Below are 23,656 nucleotides of genomic sequence, written 5' to 3' on the forward strand. Positions count from 1 at the left end.
TATATGGACGATTCCCACATCGCTACTGGTGTGACCCTCCCACACATAAACAAACACAGGAAAATCAATTAAAAAAACAAAAACTGTAATACATTGAAAATATACATTTTTTGAGTATTAGGTTAATGCTGCTGGAGTGGGTGTTAGGTCAGGTGATGGGGAGGGTTGTGGTCTTGTGTTGGTACCAGAAAGGATTCAGCACATCACAGAGGGTAGTAGGTATAAGTGGGGTGAGTAAGGAGTATGAAAATCTGCAATTATCGGTCAGTTTGCAGTGAATGGAGTTAAATTAAGGTGAGTGAATGAGGAGTGAATGTTAGGTATTTGGTGACTTGATATGAGCATGCAGATTTTGACAAAGGCAAAACAAAATCTCTAATTTTGCTGAATTCATTGTATTAATTTAAAAATCCAAAAGGAGTGGCCCCTTTAACAAATGATGGTGCAGCAAAGAAAAGATCATAAGAGCTCAGGAGTGTGCACTTCTTTAGCACTATATGGCAGACATGTTTGCAACAATGCATACTATTGCTACAAACATTGTTGTAAACACTGCTGCCATAGAGTGCTAAAGACATGTGCATGCTCCTGAGCTCTTCTGAGCCCACTTACGTTTTTAACAAAAAATAACAAGAGAAAGATGCAATTGTGATACAAGAAGCAAACTGAAAAGTGAATTGTTTGTTTTGTTCTATGCTCTGATTAAACCATGAGCGTTACGTTTTTATATTCAGGTCCCTTTAACCCATGCAGCTTTACACAGATATCTAGGGCATTAGAGACCCCATCTATATGGAATACAGAGTTACAAATAATGGCATTTTGTATGATTTAAAAAAAGAAATAATTGCAGAGTTCATATTCCATTTTGTTTTTTCCTGTGCGTTTTCTTTATATTATTTGATTAAATGTGTAATAAAACAGGACTTACTTGGTGAACTTACCAACACATTCCATAACTTTACAAGAACTGCTTAAAGGGACATCCAGCCAATAGTGGAATCTGTGTGGATGCATTTCAGTGTTAAAATAGGAGCATTTTGTAATATAAATATATTAGCAAAAATGTTTCTTATAAAAGCTATAGATGTTTCAAAAGCGTATTTAAGTATGCACTATGCAGCAGCATTTTAAACACAGCACTTACTCAAAGAGCCTAAGGTGCTTTTACCATCTGGTAACGAAATTGCTGATACATGCAAGCCCCACTTGCGCTCTGAGCAGCTGCAGTATGTAAAATGCTGGTGCACTGAGAATATCTAGCTATGCTTCACATGCACATGCAGAGAAAAATACAATCACTAAAGCAGTGATAACGTTTGCTAGAAGCATTTTTGTCAATACATGTATAGTGCAAATATGTCTAGTCATCTATTTGCATTTAAATGTTGACTGGAATATCCCTTTAACTCTATTTTGGTAATTCGTACAATGACTAATATGAACAGTAAGGTTGTATCATAAACACTGACAACCCCTGTATGTTTAACTTACATTCCTGGGCAACCTCCAATCTCCTTTCATTTAATATCCCTGTCCTAACTAACATGTTCAGTAATAGGAGACATATTTAGCTTCAACATAAAGAAACAGATATTTCAGAACTAATCCTTCTATATATGGTTCCTAGTCCAGATGTCTCTAGTGTTTTGCCCATGCAATCTCTTGCCTATGATAGCTTCACAGCAGCTTTCTAATGATTATCTGCTTGTGCTGTTATCCAAGCTGTCACCTTACACTGACATATTGTGACCCACTATGTGAGGTCTATTCTCCAGATCACACTACTGGTAACTAAAATGCCTTCTGCTTCTTTGTCATCTGACCACCAGCAACATGTTTTATGGCAGCAAAATGTCTATATAATATTGCCATTTATTCCCACTGTAAAACTGTTCTGATGGTGAAATAATTACAGTTATCATTTGCCTGGGGAAAAAGGTAATTTAAAGTAAAGGAGATTTGAAGGGACATCCCTTTTGTGATATCATCACTTATGCAAATGAAAGCATATTATGTAATAGATTTATTGAAGTTGGCAGGTATGTGATATAGTTGCATTCTTCATATCCATAAAGCATTTCTGTGCCAGGCTACACACACTCTAATTGCTATAGTACTGGGATCCCTCACACATTCCTCCCCTGAACTAGCATCCTGCAGATATCTCGTTTTTGCATTGCATAAGGAGGAGTTTCCTATGTTATTGTTTTTTTGGGTAAGGTCCACCCAACTTTCCTATTGGAGAGAGGATTGTTCATGTCAGATGCCCCTTTTGTACCCACTCTGGGCCGCCTTCCTATTCAGTCATTCACTCAGTGGGGAGTTGCTCCAGCAAGTGGATCATTCATCAAGGGAATCCCAAGCACAGGGACATCCTAGAGTCTACTGATAGCAACTGCCTGCTGCAGGGACAGGTGCTTGGGACTAGCAGAGAAGATTCCTTGGCCACTCTTTACCAGCATTTTGGATAAGACAGTATAACTGGTGACCCCCTTTCCTGGAGAAGATAACCTCTGTCTGAAGCCTCAGGACATCCTCAGCAGACATGGGCAGACTCACCCTCTTTCTAAGCTTCCTCTGTACACTGAGTAAGTGCTTTTATTTCCCTTTGAATTCATTAAAACTTCCCGCTGCAAGCAGCCCCCTTCCCCTCCCCTCCTGGTTATTCACAGGGAAGTCTTCACAGAGCACTTAGGCAGGGACAGGGTATTATTGTAAGGGTCTTTTTTTAGTGATGTGAATTAGAAGCACTGGGATTTACCCTTTCATGTCCATCATTGTTTAGTTATATAGCTGTACTTCCAAATGAAAGTGTAGTCAGTCAAGGACCTTCAGATAATGTTGTCATAAGGATTTATTTGTATCCTACTCTGTAACAGCATTGTTATTTTATTAATACACATTGCTACATTTATTTCTGAGGAATGTTTTCAAGGCAAAATATTTCAACTGATTGTATGATAATAAGTAACAAAAAATATGAGTTTATTCTATGTGGTTTATGATTAAGAAACTCCATATAATAAATCAATTAGAACTGGAAATATGAGATATAATTTTACCTGTGCAATTAGTCTAATGGGTGTGACTCACTCTCAGGGACACAACTGTTATTTTTATAGTCTGATGAAAGCACCTTAATTTTCTTCTTGTAAGTTGTTGCACATCTTGTTCTGTGGTTCTGTAGTTGTACTGTTATTTATGTTGTTCTTAAAGGGACACTGAACCCAATTTTTTTCTTTCATAATTCAGATAGAGCATGCAATTTTAAGCAACTTTCAAATGTATTCCTATTGTAAATTTTTCTTCGTTCTCTTGCTATCTTTATTTAAAAAAAAGAAGGCATCTAAGCTTTTTTTTGTTCAGTACTCTGGTCAGCATGTTTTTATTGGTGGATTCATTTATCCACCAATCAGCAAGGACAACTCAGGTTGTTCACCAAAAATAGGACGGCATCTTTATTCTTGAATTTCAAATAAAGATACCAAGAGAATAAAGAAAATTTGATAATAGGAGTAAATTAGAAAGTTGCTTAACATTTCATGCTCTATCTGAATCACGAAAGAAAAAATTTGGGTTCAGTGTCCCTTTAAGTAAATATACAAACAGGTTGTACAGTAGGAAGCACACAGATACATATATGAAACAGTTAGAAATCAAACAAGAACTGTGTGTGTTGCAAATATGAAGAGGCTGATGAGGGTGAGATAAAAAAAGTAGCTAAGGGCCACATCATAGCTCAGGGACCTTAGTCTAGACAACCTTGATGTGTTCTCACATTAGATCACATTAGCCCACAAAGCTTGTTGTAATACACTGGGCTAGGCTGGTCATTTGAACAAGGTGTAAAGTTCCTATTGTATCCCTGTTTTCTTATATAAAACATTTGGGAAAATGAATTGTCAGCTCTATTGTAAAAGGGTTTTTATAATGGGCTAGATCACATACCAGTTGTAAAATTAAGAAACAGTAATAGGGGCAAAAATCTTCATAGAAATTAATGGAAGGTTTTTTTTTGTTTTGTTTTGTTTTTTTGCAGTTGTAAAGTTTATAACTGGTATGTGAATGAACTTGCTTTTGTTCTCTGTATATTTAAAGGTACAGGTTCCAACATTATAGTATATGTACAGGTTCCAACATTATAGTATATGTCTTATTCCATTATCCTTTTCTTTTTAAAACAATTTCATTGCTTATGCACAATTTTTAATTTGTGTATTTTATGGCAGGTCTTTGCTTACAAAAAAAGTTAAAACACAAAATTGTCAGTTTCATTCATTGGAGTTTACAACAAAAAACAATTAAGCAATTAGTAGCGTAACAGTTTATTACAGATTTCATGGCTTACTTGATTTATGTAACTGATTGAAAGCAAAAGCTGGTAAATTTTAAATAACTCACAGCTTAAGTTACAAATGATTTTTGCCATTTTGTGAAAAGATGTAATTGTCAGTGAAACTTAGTTAAATAAACAAACTAATGATTCAAATTACATAAAGGGACGTGAAACACATTGTTTTTTAACTTTCATGATTCAGATAGAGCATAATATTTTAAACAAGTTTCCAATTTACTTCTATTGTCAAATTTGTTTCATTCTCTTAGTGTTGTTTGTTGAAGAAAAAGCAAAGTGGAACTAGCTGACCATTAAACCAATGACAACAGTTATATATGTGCAGCCACCAATCAGCAGCTAGCCCCTCCCTGTATTGTATTGCTACTTATTAGCCTACCTAGGTATGCTTTTCAACAAATGATACCAAAAGAACAAAGTAAATTACATAACAGGTGTAAATTGTAAAGTTGGTTGAAATTACATTATTTATCTGAATCATGAAAGATACATTTTGTTTTTCATATCCCTTTAAAGCATACACAGTAATGAAACACTCATGCATAGTATTAATAACATGGTAAAGCTATAAAATAACTTCAGAGATACATATTTTGTTAGCCCAGTTGCCAGTTAATTGGCCAGTAAAGAATTTTGTTGGCAGAATTACAAAAATAAGCAAGTAATGTATACAATTAACAGAGATAAACAATATTTTACTATTTTCTTCAAATTAAATTCAGATTTTATACCAAAATCCTGCAAACGTTATCACTGAGCATAAATCTGCTATCTGTTGAGTCTAATTACCTTATTCTACACTTTCATTAATAACTTTATCTGTGTTTCTATCATTTAAAGGGATATTCCAATACAAATATTGCATGTTTTCATTTGCATTCCACAAAAGGGTTAAACACATAGTTAAACTCCTCAGGAGCTACAGAGAACTGCTTGTGCCAGTCTGGAAGCAGCTCATGAGCCAATCAGCTGTGGAAGTAGCAAGGGTGTTAAATACATAGAATTGCAGCATCAATAGTGCAAGAACCATTGTTGCACTAGAATGTTCCTGACACTTAAAACCTGTCGGTTTTCCAAATTCCCAAAAGAATTGGGAGTACATACTTCATAAACCAGAAAGGCTAACCCTGCTACATTCTACACTGTAAAAGCTCATTTATATCTTTCCTAACAGTTTTATAGAAGAACAACTGCAATAAATAAATAAATAAATGTAATAAATAATAAGTAGTTTTATATTTCTGCTTTATTCAAATGTATAAATTATAAAAACAGGTGCACATTGCTGCCCCAAGTAGCATTTCTTTGCTGTGTAAGTATTTTCCCCCCAATGTTTTCAATGTTTTTCATTATGCTCAAACCAAATGTTAATAAACACAACTCTTTATCCGTTTAGTTAAAAAAATAATTATATATATAGATGATAGATAGATAGATAGATAGATAGATATGACAGTATATATATGCCCAGAGTGCACTGTTTATCAGAACCAAGCATCAAAATAAAGAAACCACTCTCACATTCCTTTTACTATATAAGTGTAAAGTTTTAGGGGCATATTTATCAAGATCCTTATGGATCTTGATGCCCCTTATTTCTAAGACCGCTGCTCCATAACCTGTCCGCCTGCTCTGAGGCGGCAGACAGACATCGCCGGAAATCAACCCGATCCAATACGATTGGGTTGATTGAGACCCCCTGCTACCAGGCGATTGGCCGCAAATTTGCAGGGGGCGGTATTGCACCAGAAGTTCACAAGAACTGCTGGTGCAATGATAAATGCCGACAGCTTATGTTGTCCGCATTTATCGATGTGCAGCGGACATGATCCGCAATATCGGATCATGTCTGCTCACAAGTTCTTAAATAGGCACCTTAGTCTGTATAAAGCATTGGGTTCTGCCATGTTGTAAGCTAGGTTTCTTTCTCTGCTGAGGCCAATTACGTGCAGTTATAAACGGGCCATTTTCTACTACATATAATTAAACATGTTATATTACAATCTCAAAGGCTTTAATATTCCTTTGGATATATCTTACAAGTTTTATAGTAACTTTTTTCTTCAACAACCCACAGACTATCCGTGTGAGTGTTGGACGCTTCTGCACATGACCTACAAGAAATAAAGTTATACCAAAATCTGTGATACCTTTTTAAAAAAGCATATTGCAATTATGTACTAAAGTGCATTTTAAATTACATTTTCTTTATTTTTAAAGAAAACTATCTGAACCTGGAAACCCCTAATGAGAAATGCACAGAGAAAAGCTTCTTGAAAAGCTTCTTGTTTAAAATGGGTGAGATGCTGCTAAAAATACTTAGGAACTGATTCTCAAAAAAAAATAAAAAAATTCTCCTGCTTGGGATTAAATCCTCTAGCAGACTTCACAGGAGCGGAACTTGTTGAATTCACTTAGCAAAAGGGGAGAAGCTGGAAGTCCCAAAGAGATGAAAACTGCCCCCCATAGAATGTCTCTAAGAGAAAAAAAAAATATCACAGGGGAGAGTGACCTTAAAGGGATGATCTATTTATATAGCCCATAAAGTTTTTTTTTTAAATTAATGTATAGTTTTGCTTATTTTTAAATAACATTGCTCTGATTTTCAGACTCCTAACCAAGCCCCAAAGTTTTATCAGAATACCGTCAGCTACCTACTCCAGCTTGCTCCTGTTTGTGTAAAGGGTCTTTTCATAAGCAAAAGAAGGGGGAGGGGGGGAGTGTCTTATTTGCCACTTGCAGTGGGCTTTCCAGCTACCTTTTCAACAGAGCCAAACTGACAGCTTCTAAGTAAGTTTTTAAACAGTTTTATACTGGATTTTTATATCAGTATCTGTGCGTATTATTCTTTATAGTAGTGTCTATTACATGCAGTTATATGAAAATGAGTGTATACTGTCCCTTTAAAGGTATATGAAACCCAAACATTTTCTTTTGTGATTCAGACAGAACATACAATTTAAAGGTTTCCAATTTACTTCTATTATCAAATTTACTTTGTTCCCATGGTATTCTGTGCTGAAGAGGTACTTAGGTAGATGTCAGGAGCACAAAATGGTAGGAAATAGTGCTGCTATTTAGTGCTCTTGTAAATGGAAAACATTCTTGCAAAACTGCTGCCATATAGTTCTTCAGACATGGGCAGGCTTCTAACAAGGTAAACCAGTGAGACTTACAGGTGTAAAAAGCTTAGAGAATGTGATGAGAGCTATGAGAGAGCTATGAGAGAACTTCAGAGAATATCCCTTTTCATTATACTATCTGAAATATTGACCATTATTTCACATAGTAAAAAATACAAAGTGCAGTGCAATTTATAAAATATACATATAAATATACAAAGCATGAACATTACTTACTTTTATAAAGATAATAAAGTCAACATTTAACTTATATGGATTTGATAGAGCATGACATTTTAAATACATTTTAATTTTACTTCTATTATCAAGTTTGCTTTGTTTTCTTGCTATCTTTTGTTAAAGAGTAATCCTAGGTGAGCTCAGGAGCATGCAAATATGTTTTATCCTTCTGGCAGCATTGCTTGCAACAATGTTTAAAAATGTTTATATATTGTTGCAAACACTGCTAAAGACACATGCACACCCCTGAAATATTTGTAAATAATTATAATTTGTGCAAATCACATTTCTGTGAACAGTAAGTGTAAGCAGGTTAAAAAGAAAATATAAAATACAGAATCAAAGCACTTAAAAGAATAGTAATAATCAATTATGTGTAGTAAAACATAGATGTCAGTGTTTTGTTTTTATCCACTAGTGAGTTTCTTTGTTGGGATTCAACAAGAGGGTTACATTAAGGACAAGGTACCACTTCTCTTCACACCATACAGTACCACAATGATTGTCACATCTCTATCTGACTTAGTTGTAATGTGGCAACCAGGCTTTAGTGGTCACTCCCTTTTCCTTTCCCCTTCACAGAGAGTTCCCACATATGGTGTTTGAAAGGCAGCACACCATTTCAGGCATTGAGGTCTGATATGAGGTTGATGCAGATACATGGTTGACAGTGCTGTTGCAGGGTCAGTAGTCAGATCTGAGGTCTGATTTGGATTTGTGGTTGAGAAGATCTTAAAGACTAGAGGTCTAGTCTAAGGTCTGGTGTGGGCATGGCTGACACAATCTCAGGGTTTCATGTTCTCAAATAATTCCCTGTTGGTAGGAAACAGAAATGGTGTAAAACTCACAAGTTCTGAGAAATTTGTCTTTAAAAGGACAATAAATGTGTATTGAGGTGATGTCTGATGGATCTCTCAGGCCTGATATTGCTAAATTTCTTCTTTGTTTTCAGCTCAAACAATGTTGCAATCTAGTACCTCTGGCCGTGCACCAGTAGAAGTCCCTTAGCATCAGTGACTTTGTAAGACACTGGTGTCATACGTATCATCCCATGTATGAGTGACACAGCTTTACATGACCAACCATAGGACAAGGAGCACACACCAGTGTTATCTAGTGACACTATTCTGATAAATATATTCTGCTTGTGGGCAGCCAAGGCAGCCTGAATGCGACAAAAATGGGTCAGAAAATAAAGAAATATAGTGACCCTAGTAGGGCTGAGAGATTCTTTAAATATCACAATTTTACTTAGGAAGTTCTATAAGTAAAACTTTTATATATAGTGTCTCTTTAATGTGCATAAGTTTAGCATGTGATGCATTCAGATCCTCATTTGCATGCCTCTACCCAGAATGCTTAGCTGCAAGGAATGCTGTTATTTTGCAGGGAAGCTGGTCAGCTACATAAGTTGTTTACACTGACGCTGTAAACGTGATGTCTCCCACTCAGTGTTTATCTTGCGCTTATTCACAGGATTTTTCATTAAACTCTCAAGAAAATCTCTTAGTCTGCTGTTGGCTCCAGATGCTGCCAGTTTAACCTACTGGACTAAAAATAATTAATGGGCTTTACTCCTACTTAAATCTTCCATTGCAATAAAATGTCAAATGTTCTTTGTCAGAGGTTTCTAATCAATGTGTAGAGGTACATGAGACTGAAAATATAGCAAATTGGATGGCTCATCATGGCTTGAGAATTGTGTTGTTCTGAGTATATTACGTTCCTGGTTCATCAAATAATTGTGTGTGAAATATTATTTTTTTTAGATACTTTAAATGTCCAGGTTACCTGAAAAGTTGTAAAGGTAAAAACTCTTTAAAGGTATATTTTTTTCTTTTATGATTCAGCTAGAGCAGCAATTTTAAGCAACGTTCTAATTGTCTCCTAATATCAATTTTTCTTCATTCTCTTGGTCTCTTTATTTGAAAAACAGGAATGTAAGCTCAGGAGACATCCCATTTTTGGTTCAGCACCTGGGTAGCGATTGCTGATTGGTGGCTACAAGTTGCTTAAAACTGCATGCTCTATCTGAATCATAAAAGAAAAAAATTGAATTTCATATCCCTTTAAAATTGTGTATTTCCGCTTTAATGGAAGATGATGGTTACTTCCTGCTAATGTTCATAAGCTCATAGGTAATTCATACTAGGTGCTCGATGGTCTAAACTTTGAGGGTTCAGATGTGGTCTTTCTCGCCGACCCTTGCAGGGGCTGCCCAGGTGAAATGATCTTAAAAAGGGGGCAGTCCCTGCGAGTGGTGAGATTTTCCCTATTGAATATAATCGGGCTCGCTGGATAGGAACACTTCATTCCATAGAGCTAATTTAGCAAAGAGCAGAGGGCATTTTCAAAATTAAATCCAGCAGCCAATATAAATCCCATTACGCTGCTTTCTGCGTACAGAATCCCCTATATATTCGAATTTTCTATTAGGGTTATAAGTATTTTAGATAAAGACCTTAAAGGGACACTGAACCCAAGATTTTTCTTGCATGATTCATATAGAGCATGCAATGTTAAGCAACTTTCTAATTTATTCCTATTATCGAATGTTCTTCATTCTCTTGGTATCTTTATTTGAAAAGCAAGAATGTAAGTTTGGATGCCAGCCCATTATTGGTGAACAACCTGGGTTGTTCTTGCTGATTGGTGGATAAATTCACCCTCCAATAAACAAGTGCTGCCCAGTGTACTGAACCAAAAATTGGCAGGCTCCTTAGCTTAGATGCCTTCTTTTTTAAATAAAGTTAGCAAGAGAACAAAGAAAAATTGATAATAGGAGTAAATTAGAACGTTGCTTAAAATTGCATGCTCTATCTGAATCACATAAGAAAAAAATTGGGTTCAGTGTCCCTTTACTGATGAAATTATCTCAATCAGAAGATGCCAATGAACACATTTTGAGATTTTTTTCTTCTACAGTTAGAAAGCTACAGGTTTTTGTGGAATGTGATCATTTTCTTTATATATATATATATATATATATATATATATATATATATATATATATATATATATATATATATATATATATATATATATATATATATATATTTCATAATTTCTTAATTCACATGAATAAATGGCTGTATTTCTGTTTAAGATGAGTGATAGCAAAAATGTTAAAAATTCTCCAGTACTTGGGCAAGTTTTTCTTTGAAATTCCTAGTAGAGAAAGGGTTAAATCAAACTCTGCTGATTATTTTTTTAACCTTTGTAAACATAACTATATAATACTTACAATTAAACTAAACTGATTAACAAACACATTTTAAATGTATTAATAGTAGCACTATTATTAATACTACTACTAATAATAATAATAATAATATTCTTATTTAATTCTAAACTTGAGATCATTTCATATTTTAATTTTATTTGAGCTTTTTGTCTGTAAAGCTTTATTTAGTTTTTTCGCTTCAGTAATTATTTATGTGAAGTGATTGTCAGAACTTTGCAATCTGTGGAATTCTCTGCATTCCTGTACCTTGGAGTTATATAAATATAGGATATGGTCTGATCTGGAGTTTCCATCTGCAGGATACATAGACCATCACCATCAGTACATGATGTCCTGCACGGCTACCACAAAACCATTTAAAGGGACACAGGAGTTGAAAATAAAGTGCTCTATTTCATGATAACTTTTTTTTTATTTTACTCACTACTCTGTGTATCCTCTGTAGAAGAGTTAAACACCTAGATAAACTGGTGCACCAGTGCCAAGAACAATATGCAAATTCTCCAATGTGCTAGAGTATTTTATTATTGCACTATTACTTAACACATTTAAAGTCAGCTCTGGACCAGCAGTGCACTGTAGATACTGAGTTGAAAATAATAGCCTGTGATTGGTGGCTACACCAATATGTCACTTCTGATTGGCTTAGTGGCTGTGTATTATAATGCATTGATAGTCTGGAGCTGACTTCAACTCTTCCGTACAAGCAATAGTGCACCAATGAAATGGTCTAGCACAGGAATGGGCAACTTCCTTATACATGTGGACCATAGGTCAATATTTCCAAAGCCTTAAGGGACACATATAAATGTATGATTATTAAACACACAAATTATAATATACTTCCTAAAAATGTTCCGTGGCACAGGGGATTTAGGTGTGGGTTGCAGTGCACTCTCATCTTCTCTTTTCCCTTTTAAAGGGCTCTTTTGGGTTTTGGCCACCCAAAGCACGCATTTATATTTCTCCTTTTTCCCAGGGGCTATCAATTTCAGAGGGTTGCATGAGGCCCCTACGCCAACCAATTGGCCAACTCTGTTCTACCACATTAAGGGATTTTATTATTGATCTTTATGTCCCTTTGAATATAATCTTATTTTTCCAAAAGTCACGTATTTTGGTACATGTTTCCTGTACTCCAGCTGTCTAGCTGTGTCTTTAACTCCTTCAGCCTATATGACGTAGATCTACATCATGCGTTACATAGCCCATCATACCGCATAGCGTAGATCTACGTTATGTCAGTCTTGGATGTCAAGTTCCAACTGCTGCTGTTCCTGAGCTGCAGGCCACCTGTCTTCCTATGGTAACGGAGAACAATCTGTGCTCCATTACCATATGAAAGCGGATTATAAATCATTTCAGTGAGAAACCCAAAGTTTGTGAAAAAGTTTTTTTGTTTTTTTTTTATTTTATATTTTTATATGATCACATTTGGCGGTTAAATGTTGGCATGAAATATATTAAAATGGGCCTAGATCAATACCTTGGATTGTCTACTTCAAAAAAATATATAGTTTTGATAGGTAAATATATTTTTTTTAAAAACATGGCTCTATATTCTCTGGTATTTTGGCATTTTCCTCTGAAATTCCCGTTGTGAAGGGGTTAACCATTGCCATTTTTCATTACATCTTTTCCAAATAGCAGGTGTCTCCCAAAGCTTTTTCACAAGTAAGCTTCACAATGAAGCCATAATGTGTGAGGTGTCAGATTAAATTTGTCCTTTTACTTTGCATTTATTTTTTTATAGAAGCAGCTTTCCTTTGCAATGCCCTGTTTATAGATGCATGACTGAGAGACAACGGCACAAAATATTTGTTAATGCCCTGGGAAAACATTTTCTACCGCAGATCATGTGTTCTCCATACGTGAGCACCAAACTAACAATTATTCTTTTCAGAAGGTTGTCCAGGATAAAATCTATTAATCCAATGAAAAAAAAGAGCTGTGTTTCTATGACTCACTAAGTCAGGAACAGTCCTTGTTTCTTGTAGAAAATAACTCTAGCAGGCACCGTTAAATATAGTAGCATGTTTCTGAGAATTATTATACCTGTACAAGGTAGGTATTATTAATGTAAAACAACTTTGCAATATACTTTCATTATTTATTTGGCCCCCTTTTCATGTAATTTAACTTTAGTAAATAGTTCATTTTAAAATTCTCAGAGCTGTAAATGCAAACTGCATACTTCTTAAGGCTAACCCCGCTACATATTGTTATACTAACGTAATGACCATAGCTCATTTTCTATTATCGAATTTGCTTTGTTTCATTGGTATCCTTTGTTGAAGAGTAAACCTAGGTAGATTCAGTGGAGCTCAGAAGCGTGCTCGTTTGTGGCAACAGTGTTTGCAATAATGTATAACATTGCTGCAAACATCGTTGTAAACCCTGCTGCCATAGAGTGCTTAAAGGCACGTACACATTCCTGAGGCTATTTAGGTTTACATTTCAACAAAGGGTATTAATTGCAGAAGTAAATTGGAATTTTTGTTTTGATTTGTATGCTTTAACTAAACCTTGAAAGTTTAATTTGACTTTGTTGTTCCTTTTAAAAGTGGAGTGGGTGTTAAAATGATATATTTATATATTTATTGTAGGCTTATAATATCTACACTGATATTGTTGTGTTCAATACATATTATATATTTTCCATTCAGTAGAGTAATAAAAAGACAATACAATAGCACTTACTCTGAATTTCAAATAAGCAGTCAATTTTTTTATGATTTTTTTTATTTTCTCCTATTATCCGGCCCCCTGTATCATGTGACAGACATCAGCCAATCACAGACTAGTATACATATATCCTGTGAACTTGTGCACATTCTCAGCAGAATTTTGTTCACCAGAATGTGTGAATATAAAAAGACTGTGCACATTTTGATAATGGAAGTTAATTGGAAAGTGTCTTAAAACTTAATTCTCTTTCTGAATCATAAAAGTTTATTTTGACTTCAGTGTCCCTTTAAAGGGACACTAAACCCAATTTGTTCTTTCATGATTCAGATAGAGCATGCAATTTTATGCAACTTTCTAGTTTACTCCTATTATCAATTTTTCTTCATTCTCTTGTTATCTTTATTTAAAATGCAGGAATGTGATGCATAGGAGCCGGCCCATTTTTGTTTAGAGAACCTAGGTTATGCTTGCTTATTGGTGGGTAAATGTCAGCCTCCAAAAAGCAAGTGCTATCCATGGTGCTGAACCTTAAATGGGCTGGCTGCTAAGATTTACATTCCTGCTTTTAAAATAAAGATAGCAAAAGAATGAAGAAAAATTGATAATAGGAGTAAATTAGAAAGTTGCTTAAAATTTCATGCTCTATCTGAATCACGAAAGAGACATTTTTGGTTCAGTGTCTCTTTAAGTGTGGAAAAAAATGACATTGCAGTTCTACTATTGGAAATGTTGGACACCCTCTTGATTTTTCTCGTATGTTTCTGAAAAGCAAAGAACAGAGCACAGAGAAAGTCCACTATGAGCCATGAGTAGAAGTTTGTGTTTAGAAGTGTTGCAGCGTTCACATGGCAACGTGCGAAACTTTCTTGCTAACATCTGTTTTATGTGCAAACATTTAAGAATGCTCATTGTATTTTTGTTCTTTTAGAGAGGGAGGTCATTTTAAAGAACAAATGAGACTGGTACAGACTCACCTCTCTCTTTTGGATAATACTCAAAACCTTTTTTTTTTTTTTTTTTTTTTAAGCTAGAACATTTTTGGAAACTGTAAGTGGAAAAAATAGTTCATTTTATCTTTGAATAAATGTAATAAAAACATGCCTGCGTTATCAGAGACAAGTGAGCCTGGTGCACTGTCAAATATCAGCATATTTAACATGATAAATGAGATGTTTCTGAAAAAACTACATTTAGTTATGCTAGATTTGTGTTCAGTGTTGTAGATGCCAGCAACAACATTAAATTATTCTGTTTAGGTAAGGCACAAATAGCACCTTGCTGGCACAGTCTGGTACAGCTATTTATACAATGTGTATAAATATGACTCTGTGATTCGCTGATGGCTGTCACATGATACAGGTTGCATGGAAAGGGAAGGACATTTTAAAATTTTTAGAAAAAAATCTAATTTGAAATTTAGACTAAGGCAACGATTCTAAAAAGATCCCTGGGGGCCCATTTATCAAGCTCTGTACGGAGCTTGTGGGCCCGTGTTTAGACTCGCCAGAAACACAAGTTATGAAGCGGTGATCTTAAGACCGCTGCTCCATAACCCTGTCTGCTCTGCCTGCTCTGAGCAGGCGGACAGGAATCGCCGGAAATCAACCTGATTGAGTACGATCGGGTTGATTGACAGCTCCCTGCTGGCGGCCCATTGGCCGCGAGTCAGCAGGGGGTGGCATTGCACCAGCAGCTCTTATGAGCTGCTGGTGCAATGTTAAATGCGGAGAGCGAATTGCTCTCCGCATTCAGCGAGGTCTTACAGAGCTGATCCGCCCTGTCGGATTAGGTCCGCAAGACCTTTAATAAATGGGGATGCATACATTACAAAAGTGCACAATAAAATTTGTAATTTTAAAATACAAAAAAAATCATACTTAAATGTACAAAATAAAGTGTAATGGTTGTTTTTTCTAAAAAATGGGCAGAACTTGTTGCGAGTTTTCACCAAAATACTCAAAACACTAATTATTCTGAAAGGAAATCACAGCGAATTTAAGGTACAGTGCACTGAAAACAGCATCATTTGATCTGTATTAAGTGTAATATTCATCTTTTAAAACACGCTGGTTGCAGACTTTTACCTCCATTATTTGTATGAGAGACATCTCGCCACTCGCAGGGACAGCCCCTTTAGTTATACAGTTCCACGAGGGCTGCCCCTGCGGTTGTTGGTGTGGAAAACCACATCTATACCCGCAATTTTCTTTAGAATCGGAGTCTAAATGCTATAACATTGTCTTTTATTTATTGCATTTGTTGATTATGCAGTTCTATTGTATTTAACGATAATTTAAAGGGATATGGAACCTAAACAACTTATTTCATGATTCAGATAGAGCATACAATTTTAAGCAACTTTCTAATTTAGTCCTATTATCATTTTTCTTCGTTCTCTTGGTATCTTTATTTGAAAAAGCAGGAATGTAAGCATACGAGCCGGCCCATTTTTTATTTAGCTCCTGGGTAGCACTTTCTGATTGGTGTCTACCAATCAGCGCTACTCAAGTGCTGAACAAAAAATGGGCTGGCTGCTAAGCTTACATTCAAATAAAGATACCAAGAGAACAAAGAAAAATTGATACTAGGAGTAAATTAGAAATTATTTCATTTTGACTAGACTATTTCTTTAATGTAACATTTTTTCACGCATAAAAAATATTTTAACAAGTTTATTTGCTACAATTTCAAATGCTTGATAAATATATCACTTACACAGTTAAAAAAAAATATCGTCCATGCTAGCCAGCATACATTGGCATAAATAATCATGTGGCAAAACTAAACAACTAGGATTGTTTTAAAACGATAATTCATTTCAAATGAGATTTTCATACACTTTGATGTTTACCATAACAGAACATTTACTTCTATATTTATTCTTTATTGTTTAAGAGGAACCTTACAAACATATTGACAGGAACTTACCAATATCAAACACACCAGTAATTAACTATTTGCTAACTAAAAAGGTTTTTGGGCTTATGTTCCCTTAAAGGGACATGAAACCCAAACATTTTATTTCCTGCTTCAGATAGAGAATACAATTTTAAACAGCTTTCCAGTTTACTTCTATTATAAATTTTGCTTGATTTCTTTATTGAAGGTGCAGCAATGCATTACTGGGAACTAGCTGAGCACATCACTAAACCAATGACAAGAGGCATATATATGCAGACACCAATCAGCAGCTAACTCCCAGCTCCTGAGCCTACCTAGGTATGCATCTCAACAAAGGATACAAAAAGAACAAAGCAAATTAGATAATAGTAACCTGAAAACTTGTTTAAAATGGTATGCTCTATCTGAATCATGAAGGAAAATGTTTGGTTTTATGTCTCTTTAACCACTTTGCGGCAATTTAACACAGAAGTTTCAATTCCAGTGCTACAGAATAGAAATAAAAATTAATGAGTTCAATCAAATGCTTTAATTTTAATCTAAAATACCTCTTTACTTGAAATAAAAAAAAAAAAATCACTATTATTTGCAGAGCTTTTTTACATATTAGAAAATTAGCTTCAAAAGAAAACTGTAGTATATCTGTCTTCTTTTGCTTCCCATAAGGTCAGTGTGGTATACAGAGTTTGGCTGTACTAGAAGATAATCGGATATTACTGAAAACAAAGAATTCTGTGTGCATAGACAGCAGCGGCACAAACTTTAAAGCAACTCCTGTTTGGAACAGACATAAGTCATATATTACAGAAAATTACAGATCAAATAAGGTTTTAGACAGGGGAGGAAATAAAGGGGTCAGCCTGGAACCTCAAGTAAGTCTTACTGAACCGTGACGCTGCTTAGAAATAGAATTTAAAGCATAGTGCTCCATTAACTGCTGTAATATATAAGCTAAGGATCTGACCCATTTTTGGTTCAGCAGCCTGGATAGCGCTTGCTGATTGGTGGCTACATTTAGCCACCAATCAGCAAGCACAACCCAGGTGCTGAACCAAATATGGGCCGGCTCCTAGGCTTGCATTATTGCTTTTCAAATAAAGATAACAGGAGAACAAAGAAAAATTGATCATAGGAGAAATGAGAATGTTGCTTAAAATTGGATGCTCTATCTAAACCATGAAAGAAAACATTTGGGTTTACTATGCCTTTAATCTTTCCCATGTTCTCACCAGCCCTCTCTTTTAACAAACTTGAGTGTTGGAGAAGGTTTGGTTAAATCATGTCAAGCTATTCGAAATTCCAGCTATCTATAAATACACCTGAGCTGCCCAAAAAAAATGTTTGGCTAACATTAAAACCAACTTCTCATCCCACTTCCTTAAAAGGATAGGAAAGACAAAATTAAACTTGCATGAGTCAGATAGAACACTTTTAAATTCACTTTTATTTCCAGATGTGCTTTTGTTCTCTTGGTATCCCTTGTTGAAAAAAGAATAGACACATATCATACACTATTGGGAGCTAGCAGCTGATTGGTGCCTGCACACATTTGTCTCTAGTGATTGGCTGACTAGATGTGTTCAGCTAGCTGTTATTAGTGAAATGCTGCACCTTCATCAAAGGATATCAAGAGAATAAAGAAAAAATAATAATAGAATTAAATTGGAAAGTTGTTTAAAATTAAATGCTATATCCAAATCATGAAATAACATTTTGGGGTTTCCTTTCCCTTTAAACGGTTTTCTAACTGGCTGTTAAACACTCAGCTTTTGTAAGCAGAATACAACTGAATCCCAAATAAATGTCTTAAAGGGACATAAAAGTGCAAAATGAAAATGCTGAAATATGTTAGATTCTATTTCTTGCACATAACTATGCGCCCAATGCTCAAAAACTCTCCAGCGTGGACAGAAATCACCATCTTATTTTACTGAGTGTTATACTATTTAATGTCTCACCTTAACATAAAGCATATTCAGTGTAGGCAATCCTGGCCCGCAGGTAAGAGGGCCCACCGCCTGGCCAGAGATTCCCTAGTGGTCAGTACAGTACAACTCGCCACAGGTCAAGCAGCTCCAATGGGCTGAGCAGGGGGAACGCAGCATGCACAGATCACACAGCGCATGGTGCTGATTTGGAGGCGCAGGGCGATAACACCCAGCTGATGAAGAACACGAGTGGTCACAGTTTAGGATCTGCTGCCAGAAACTCTCCAGCCAGCATAGGCAGAAGTGATGTCTGCTGAAGACCATAAGCACTGGCCCTATAAATCCATCCTAAATGCCTCTGCAAGGCTGATCCACCTTTCCCCTCTATCTGCTGGACCTCTCTGTGAGTCCCTTTATTGGCTCCCCATTCACAGCAGAATTAAATTCAAAATTCTCACCCTTACATACAAAGCTCTCACCAACGCCGCTCCCCTCTACCTATCCTCTCTAATACACAAGTATATTCCAGTCCGCCCACTAAGATCCAATAATGATCTGCTCCTTGCATCTGCGACTATCACCTCCTCTCATGCTAGACTGCAGGACTTCTGTCGTGCAGCACCTACCCTCTAGAACAGTGGTTCTCAACCAAAGTGACCTCAAGGCCCGGTAAATTTTAGCTAGACATGTATATATATAAAGTGAGCAGCAGGGGCGGGCTGATCAGCCAGGCAAATAGGACCTGGGCCGAGGGACCAGCAAGTAGGGGGGCCCACAAATGACATCTCCTCGGATCCTGGTGCATTCCTTAAAGGACCAGTCAACACATTAGATTTGCATAATCAACAAATGCAAGATAGCAAGACAATGCAATAGCACTTAGTTTGAACTTCAAATGAGTAGTAGATTTTTTTATAACAAATTTCAAAGTTATGTATATTTCCACTCCCCTTGTACCATGTGATAGCAATCAGCCAATCACAAATGCATATACCTATAGTCTGTGAATTCCTGCACATGCTCAGTAGGATCTGGTGACTCAAAAATTGTAAATATAAAAGACTGTGCACATTTTTTTTAATGTAAGTAAATTGGAAAGTTGTTTAAAATTACATACTGTTTCTGAATCATGAAAATTGAATTTAAGCTGAGTGTCCCTTTAAGCTGGAGTTTTCAGTTGCCCTATCAGTAACTAAGCAAAAAAAGTGTGGGTTTAGAGGGGCCCTGGCGGGGGTCTGTCACTGTGAGGACATGGAGTGTGGGGTTTGGCCCTGGAGGTTGGGTACCCTTTCTCTGGACCTTAATGTTGGGGGTCCTGGCTCTGGAGGTTGAGGGGCCTGTTGGGGGCAGGGCATGGAGGCTACCATGTTCATTTGCATACAATTTAATACATTTTGTTCAGTGTGAGACAGTGTTCCTGGGACCTTGATTGGTATCAGCCTGCCCTTGGTGTGCAGTGGGGTAAGAGTGTGCAGTGGAGGCATGACAGGCCGGGGCCCACCAGCAGGGCTATCACGGCCCGGTACTGGGCCACGGCCCGGCTGTTGAGAAACCAGGCTCTAGAACACTCTCCCTCGTGCTGTCAGGCTTTGCTCTAATCTTTCTTCCTTTAAATGCTCCCTGAAGACTTTTCTGTTCAGAGAAGCCTACCACCCAACTCTATAATATTTCTCTTACCTAACAACATTTCCCTCCTCTAACTCTGCATTAACATCTTTCTCAATCTTGCAGTCCTCACCTCCTGTTTCTCAACCTCCTACCCTTCTAGATTGTAAGTTCCCACTGGAATAGGGCCCTCAATTCCTCCTGTATGTGTTTGTAAATTCTGTCCTGTCTCTTACAAGTTTTATATCATTGTTTTATTTAAATGGATTGTATCCATGGACAGCGCTGTGGAATATGTTGGTGCTTCATAAATAAAGTATAATAATAATAATAATAATAATAATAATAATAATAAAATATAAAGCTAGCTTACAGGGGGTCTAGAAAAAAACTATTCTGCCACTTAATGGGATGCACAGTAATACTGACGAGGCATCTTACAGAATCTCACCAGACCAGAGAATCGTAGAGAATTAGGCCCTTTGTGAAAAGGAGTTAAACAAAGTTAAATCAGTTCACTGTGACCTAGCTGAACACTTCTGATGAGTCAATGACTAGAGGCATATGTGCCAATCACCAGCTAGTTTTTAGTAGTGCATTGTTGCTCATGAGCCTACCTTTAAACAAAGTATGCCAAGAGAACAAAGTAAATTTGAAAATAGAAGTAAATTAAAAAAGTGTCTTAAAATGAATGTAAATTGAAATACAATACAATACTAGTGTATACAAATATGATAATAATATTACATTTAAAATGTAATATTAAATTATCAGTTAAGTGCAAAATAAATAATAAATATCTCATTTGAAATATTGCATTTTAAATTATTTTTAATTTCTAAATTAAACTTTCATGATTGAGATAGAGCAGCAATTTTAGGCAACTTTCTAATTTTCCACATTGATCAATTTTTCTTCATTCGTTTGGTATCTTTATGTGAAATAGCAAGAATGTAAGCTTAGGAGCTGGCCCATTCTTGATTCAGAACCTGGGTAGTGCTGGCTTTGTGGTGTCTAAATATAGCCACCAATCAGCAAGCACTACTCAGGGCTGAACTAAAAATGACCGGCTCCTAAGCTTACATTTTTGCTTTTTCAAATAAAGATACCAAGTGAACAAATTAAAATTGATAATAGGAGAAAATTTGAAAGTTGCTTAAAATTGCATGCTGTATCTGAATCATGACTGTCCCTTTAACATGCTAATAGTGTATTTCAGCAGGTTCCCTTTATGCCAAAGTATCGCTGTTCACACAGCTTATAAACTTAGCTAGGGTTAGTGCAGTGATTCATAACCATCCCAGGACAGACTGTTTCGTGGTTATTGCCACCCATCAGCTGGGAGAAGGTTAGAATCACTGCTGGGTGAAGTTGATTCCAGGCAGAATACAACAACATTTTAAATTAGGGGGAGATAAAAGGCGAGTTTAAATCCTCCACTACGCACAAAATATAGAAAAAATAACTCATTGTGTAGTTCATTAACAAATCTAGACAGGCCCAGAGGCTTGTTTTCCCATAGAAAACCTCTGAATTACATTGTTTCCAATGCAGCAAAGGATTCTGGGTAAGATATGCAAATTAAGTACACAATGACACACCTTTTTACTTCAGTCTGCTTTTCAATTGGAAACAATGTAATTCAGAGGTTTTCTGTGGGAAAACAAGCCTCTGGGCCTGTCTAGATTTGTTAATGAACTACACAATGAGTTATTTTTTCTATATATATTAATGATTTGAAAAACGTCAAACAAAAATTTAGCCTAGCAAAAAAAAAAATTGTCTACTGTTTAATTGTATTTTGATACTAAGTTTACAGAATTTACTTTAGGCCATTATTTGGAGACTGGGAAATGAACAATTTTTTATGCAAAAGTAGTAAAAATTTTAACAATTCAGTAAATGAAGGTTATGCTACATCAGGCCCAAGTTAAAGGGACATACAGCCCAAATTGTTTATTTCATGATTCAGATAGGGCAGTGTTTCTCAACCGCGGTCCTCAAGTACCCCCAACAGGCCAGGTTTTCATTATAGCTGAACTAGAACACAGGTGAAATAATCAGCTGATGGATAAGAGCAGGTTAGTAACCATGGTTACTGATCAGCTGATTATTACACCTGTGCTCTAGTTCAGGTATAATAAAAACCTGACCTGTTGGGGGTACTTGAGGACTGCGGTTGCAAAACCCTGAGAGAATTTAATATTTTACAACATTCTGATCTACTTTTATTATACAATTTACTTCATTATTTTGCTATTCTTTGTTGAAGGAGCAACAATGCACTACTGGGAGCTAGATGAACACATCAGGCGAGCCAATGACAAGACAAATATATGTGCAGCCACCAATAAGCAGCTAGCTCCCAGTAGTGCACTGCTGCTCCTAAGCCTATCTATGCATGCTTTTAAACAAAGGTTAACAAAAAAACAAAGAAAATTAGATAATAGACGTACAATGGAAAGTTATTTAAAATTGTATGCTGTAGCTGAATCATGAAAGAAAAGTTTTGGGTTTCATGTCCCATTAAAGGGACAGTCAACACTAAAATTGTTATTGTTTTAAAAGATAGATAACGCCTTTTCTACCCTTTTCTACCCACTCCCCAGCTTTGCAGAATCAACATTGTTATATTAATATACTTTATAACATTTAAACCTCTACATTTCTGCCTGTTTCTAAGTCACTGCAGACAGCCTCTTATCACATGCTTTTTTATTAGCTTTTCAAGACAGGAGACTGCTAGTTCATGTGGGCCATATAACATTGTGTTCACACCCGTGGAGTTATTTAAGAGTCAGGACAACACAGCACTAAAATTTAAGTTAATAGATAATAAATAAAAAGTCATGTGATCAGAGGGCTGTCAGAAGAGGCTTAGATACAAGGTAATCACAAAGGTAAACAGTATATTAATATAACTGTGTTGGTTATGCAAAACTGGGGAATGAGTAATAAATGGGTTATCTATCTTTTTAGACAATAACAATTCTATTGTAGACTGTCCATTTAAATTTGTGCTTTGCAAATTGTTGACTTACTTTACATCTACTGGCAAGTCAGATTGTTTTCTTGGGCTGTGCAAGTCAGATTGTTTTCTTGGGCTGTGCAAGTCAGATTGTTTTCTTGGGCTGTGCAAGTCAGATTGTTTTCTTGGGCTGTGCAAGTCAGCTGTAAAGAACGATGTTATAACCCAACTGTTATTTTAGACAATTTACTTCAAGTCTGTTTTAATGAGAAGATCCCTGAGACTCCTTCAGGTCTTTTTCTTCAACTTCCTTTGTCTTGTTTTAAATAGTGGTTCAAGAGGTTTCTAGAGCAGCTCCTAGCATTACTGACAGACCCCCAACAGAGGTGTCAAAAACCCATATACCAACAGGGCTGTGGCTGTCCATCTTTTATAATTCTAGCCATTTGCAGACAAGAGGAACATTCTGTGCATTGATAGTGAGGAAATGCAGAGCAGTAATGGTCGGGGGTATTAAAAAAAGAGGGGGACTCATTTTGTATGCTTATGCCTAAAATACTCTAACAGGATTGTCCTTTTACCTTAGAGTTCACATTTTTCACT

At 36.1% G+C, this 23,656-nt stretch overlaps 1 protein-coding gene across 1 annotated transcript in view; it reads left to right on the forward strand.

Moving 5' to 3' along the window:
* Positions 1-2,305: 2,305 nt before the first annotated feature.
* The window catches only part of PODXL (podocalyxin like), a 238,120-nt gene continuing 216,769 nt past the window's right edge, over positions 2,306-23,656 (forward strand). Inside the window, exon 1 of the mRNA XM_053716395.1 lies at positions 2,306-2,591. Within this exon, the coding sequence (XP_053572370.1) occupies positions 2,549-2,591 (43 nt within the window). The 5' untranslated portion in view covers positions 2,306-2,548. The remainder of the gene's footprint in view (positions 2,592-23,656) is intronic.

The sequence above is a fragment of the Bombina bombina genome, chromosome 6 (genome assembly GCF_027579735.1).
Source record: "Bombina bombina isolate aBomBom1 chromosome 6, aBomBom1.pri, whole genome shotgun sequence".
NCBI lineage: Eukaryota > Metazoa > Chordata > Amphibia > Anura > Bombinatoridae > Bombina > Bombina bombina.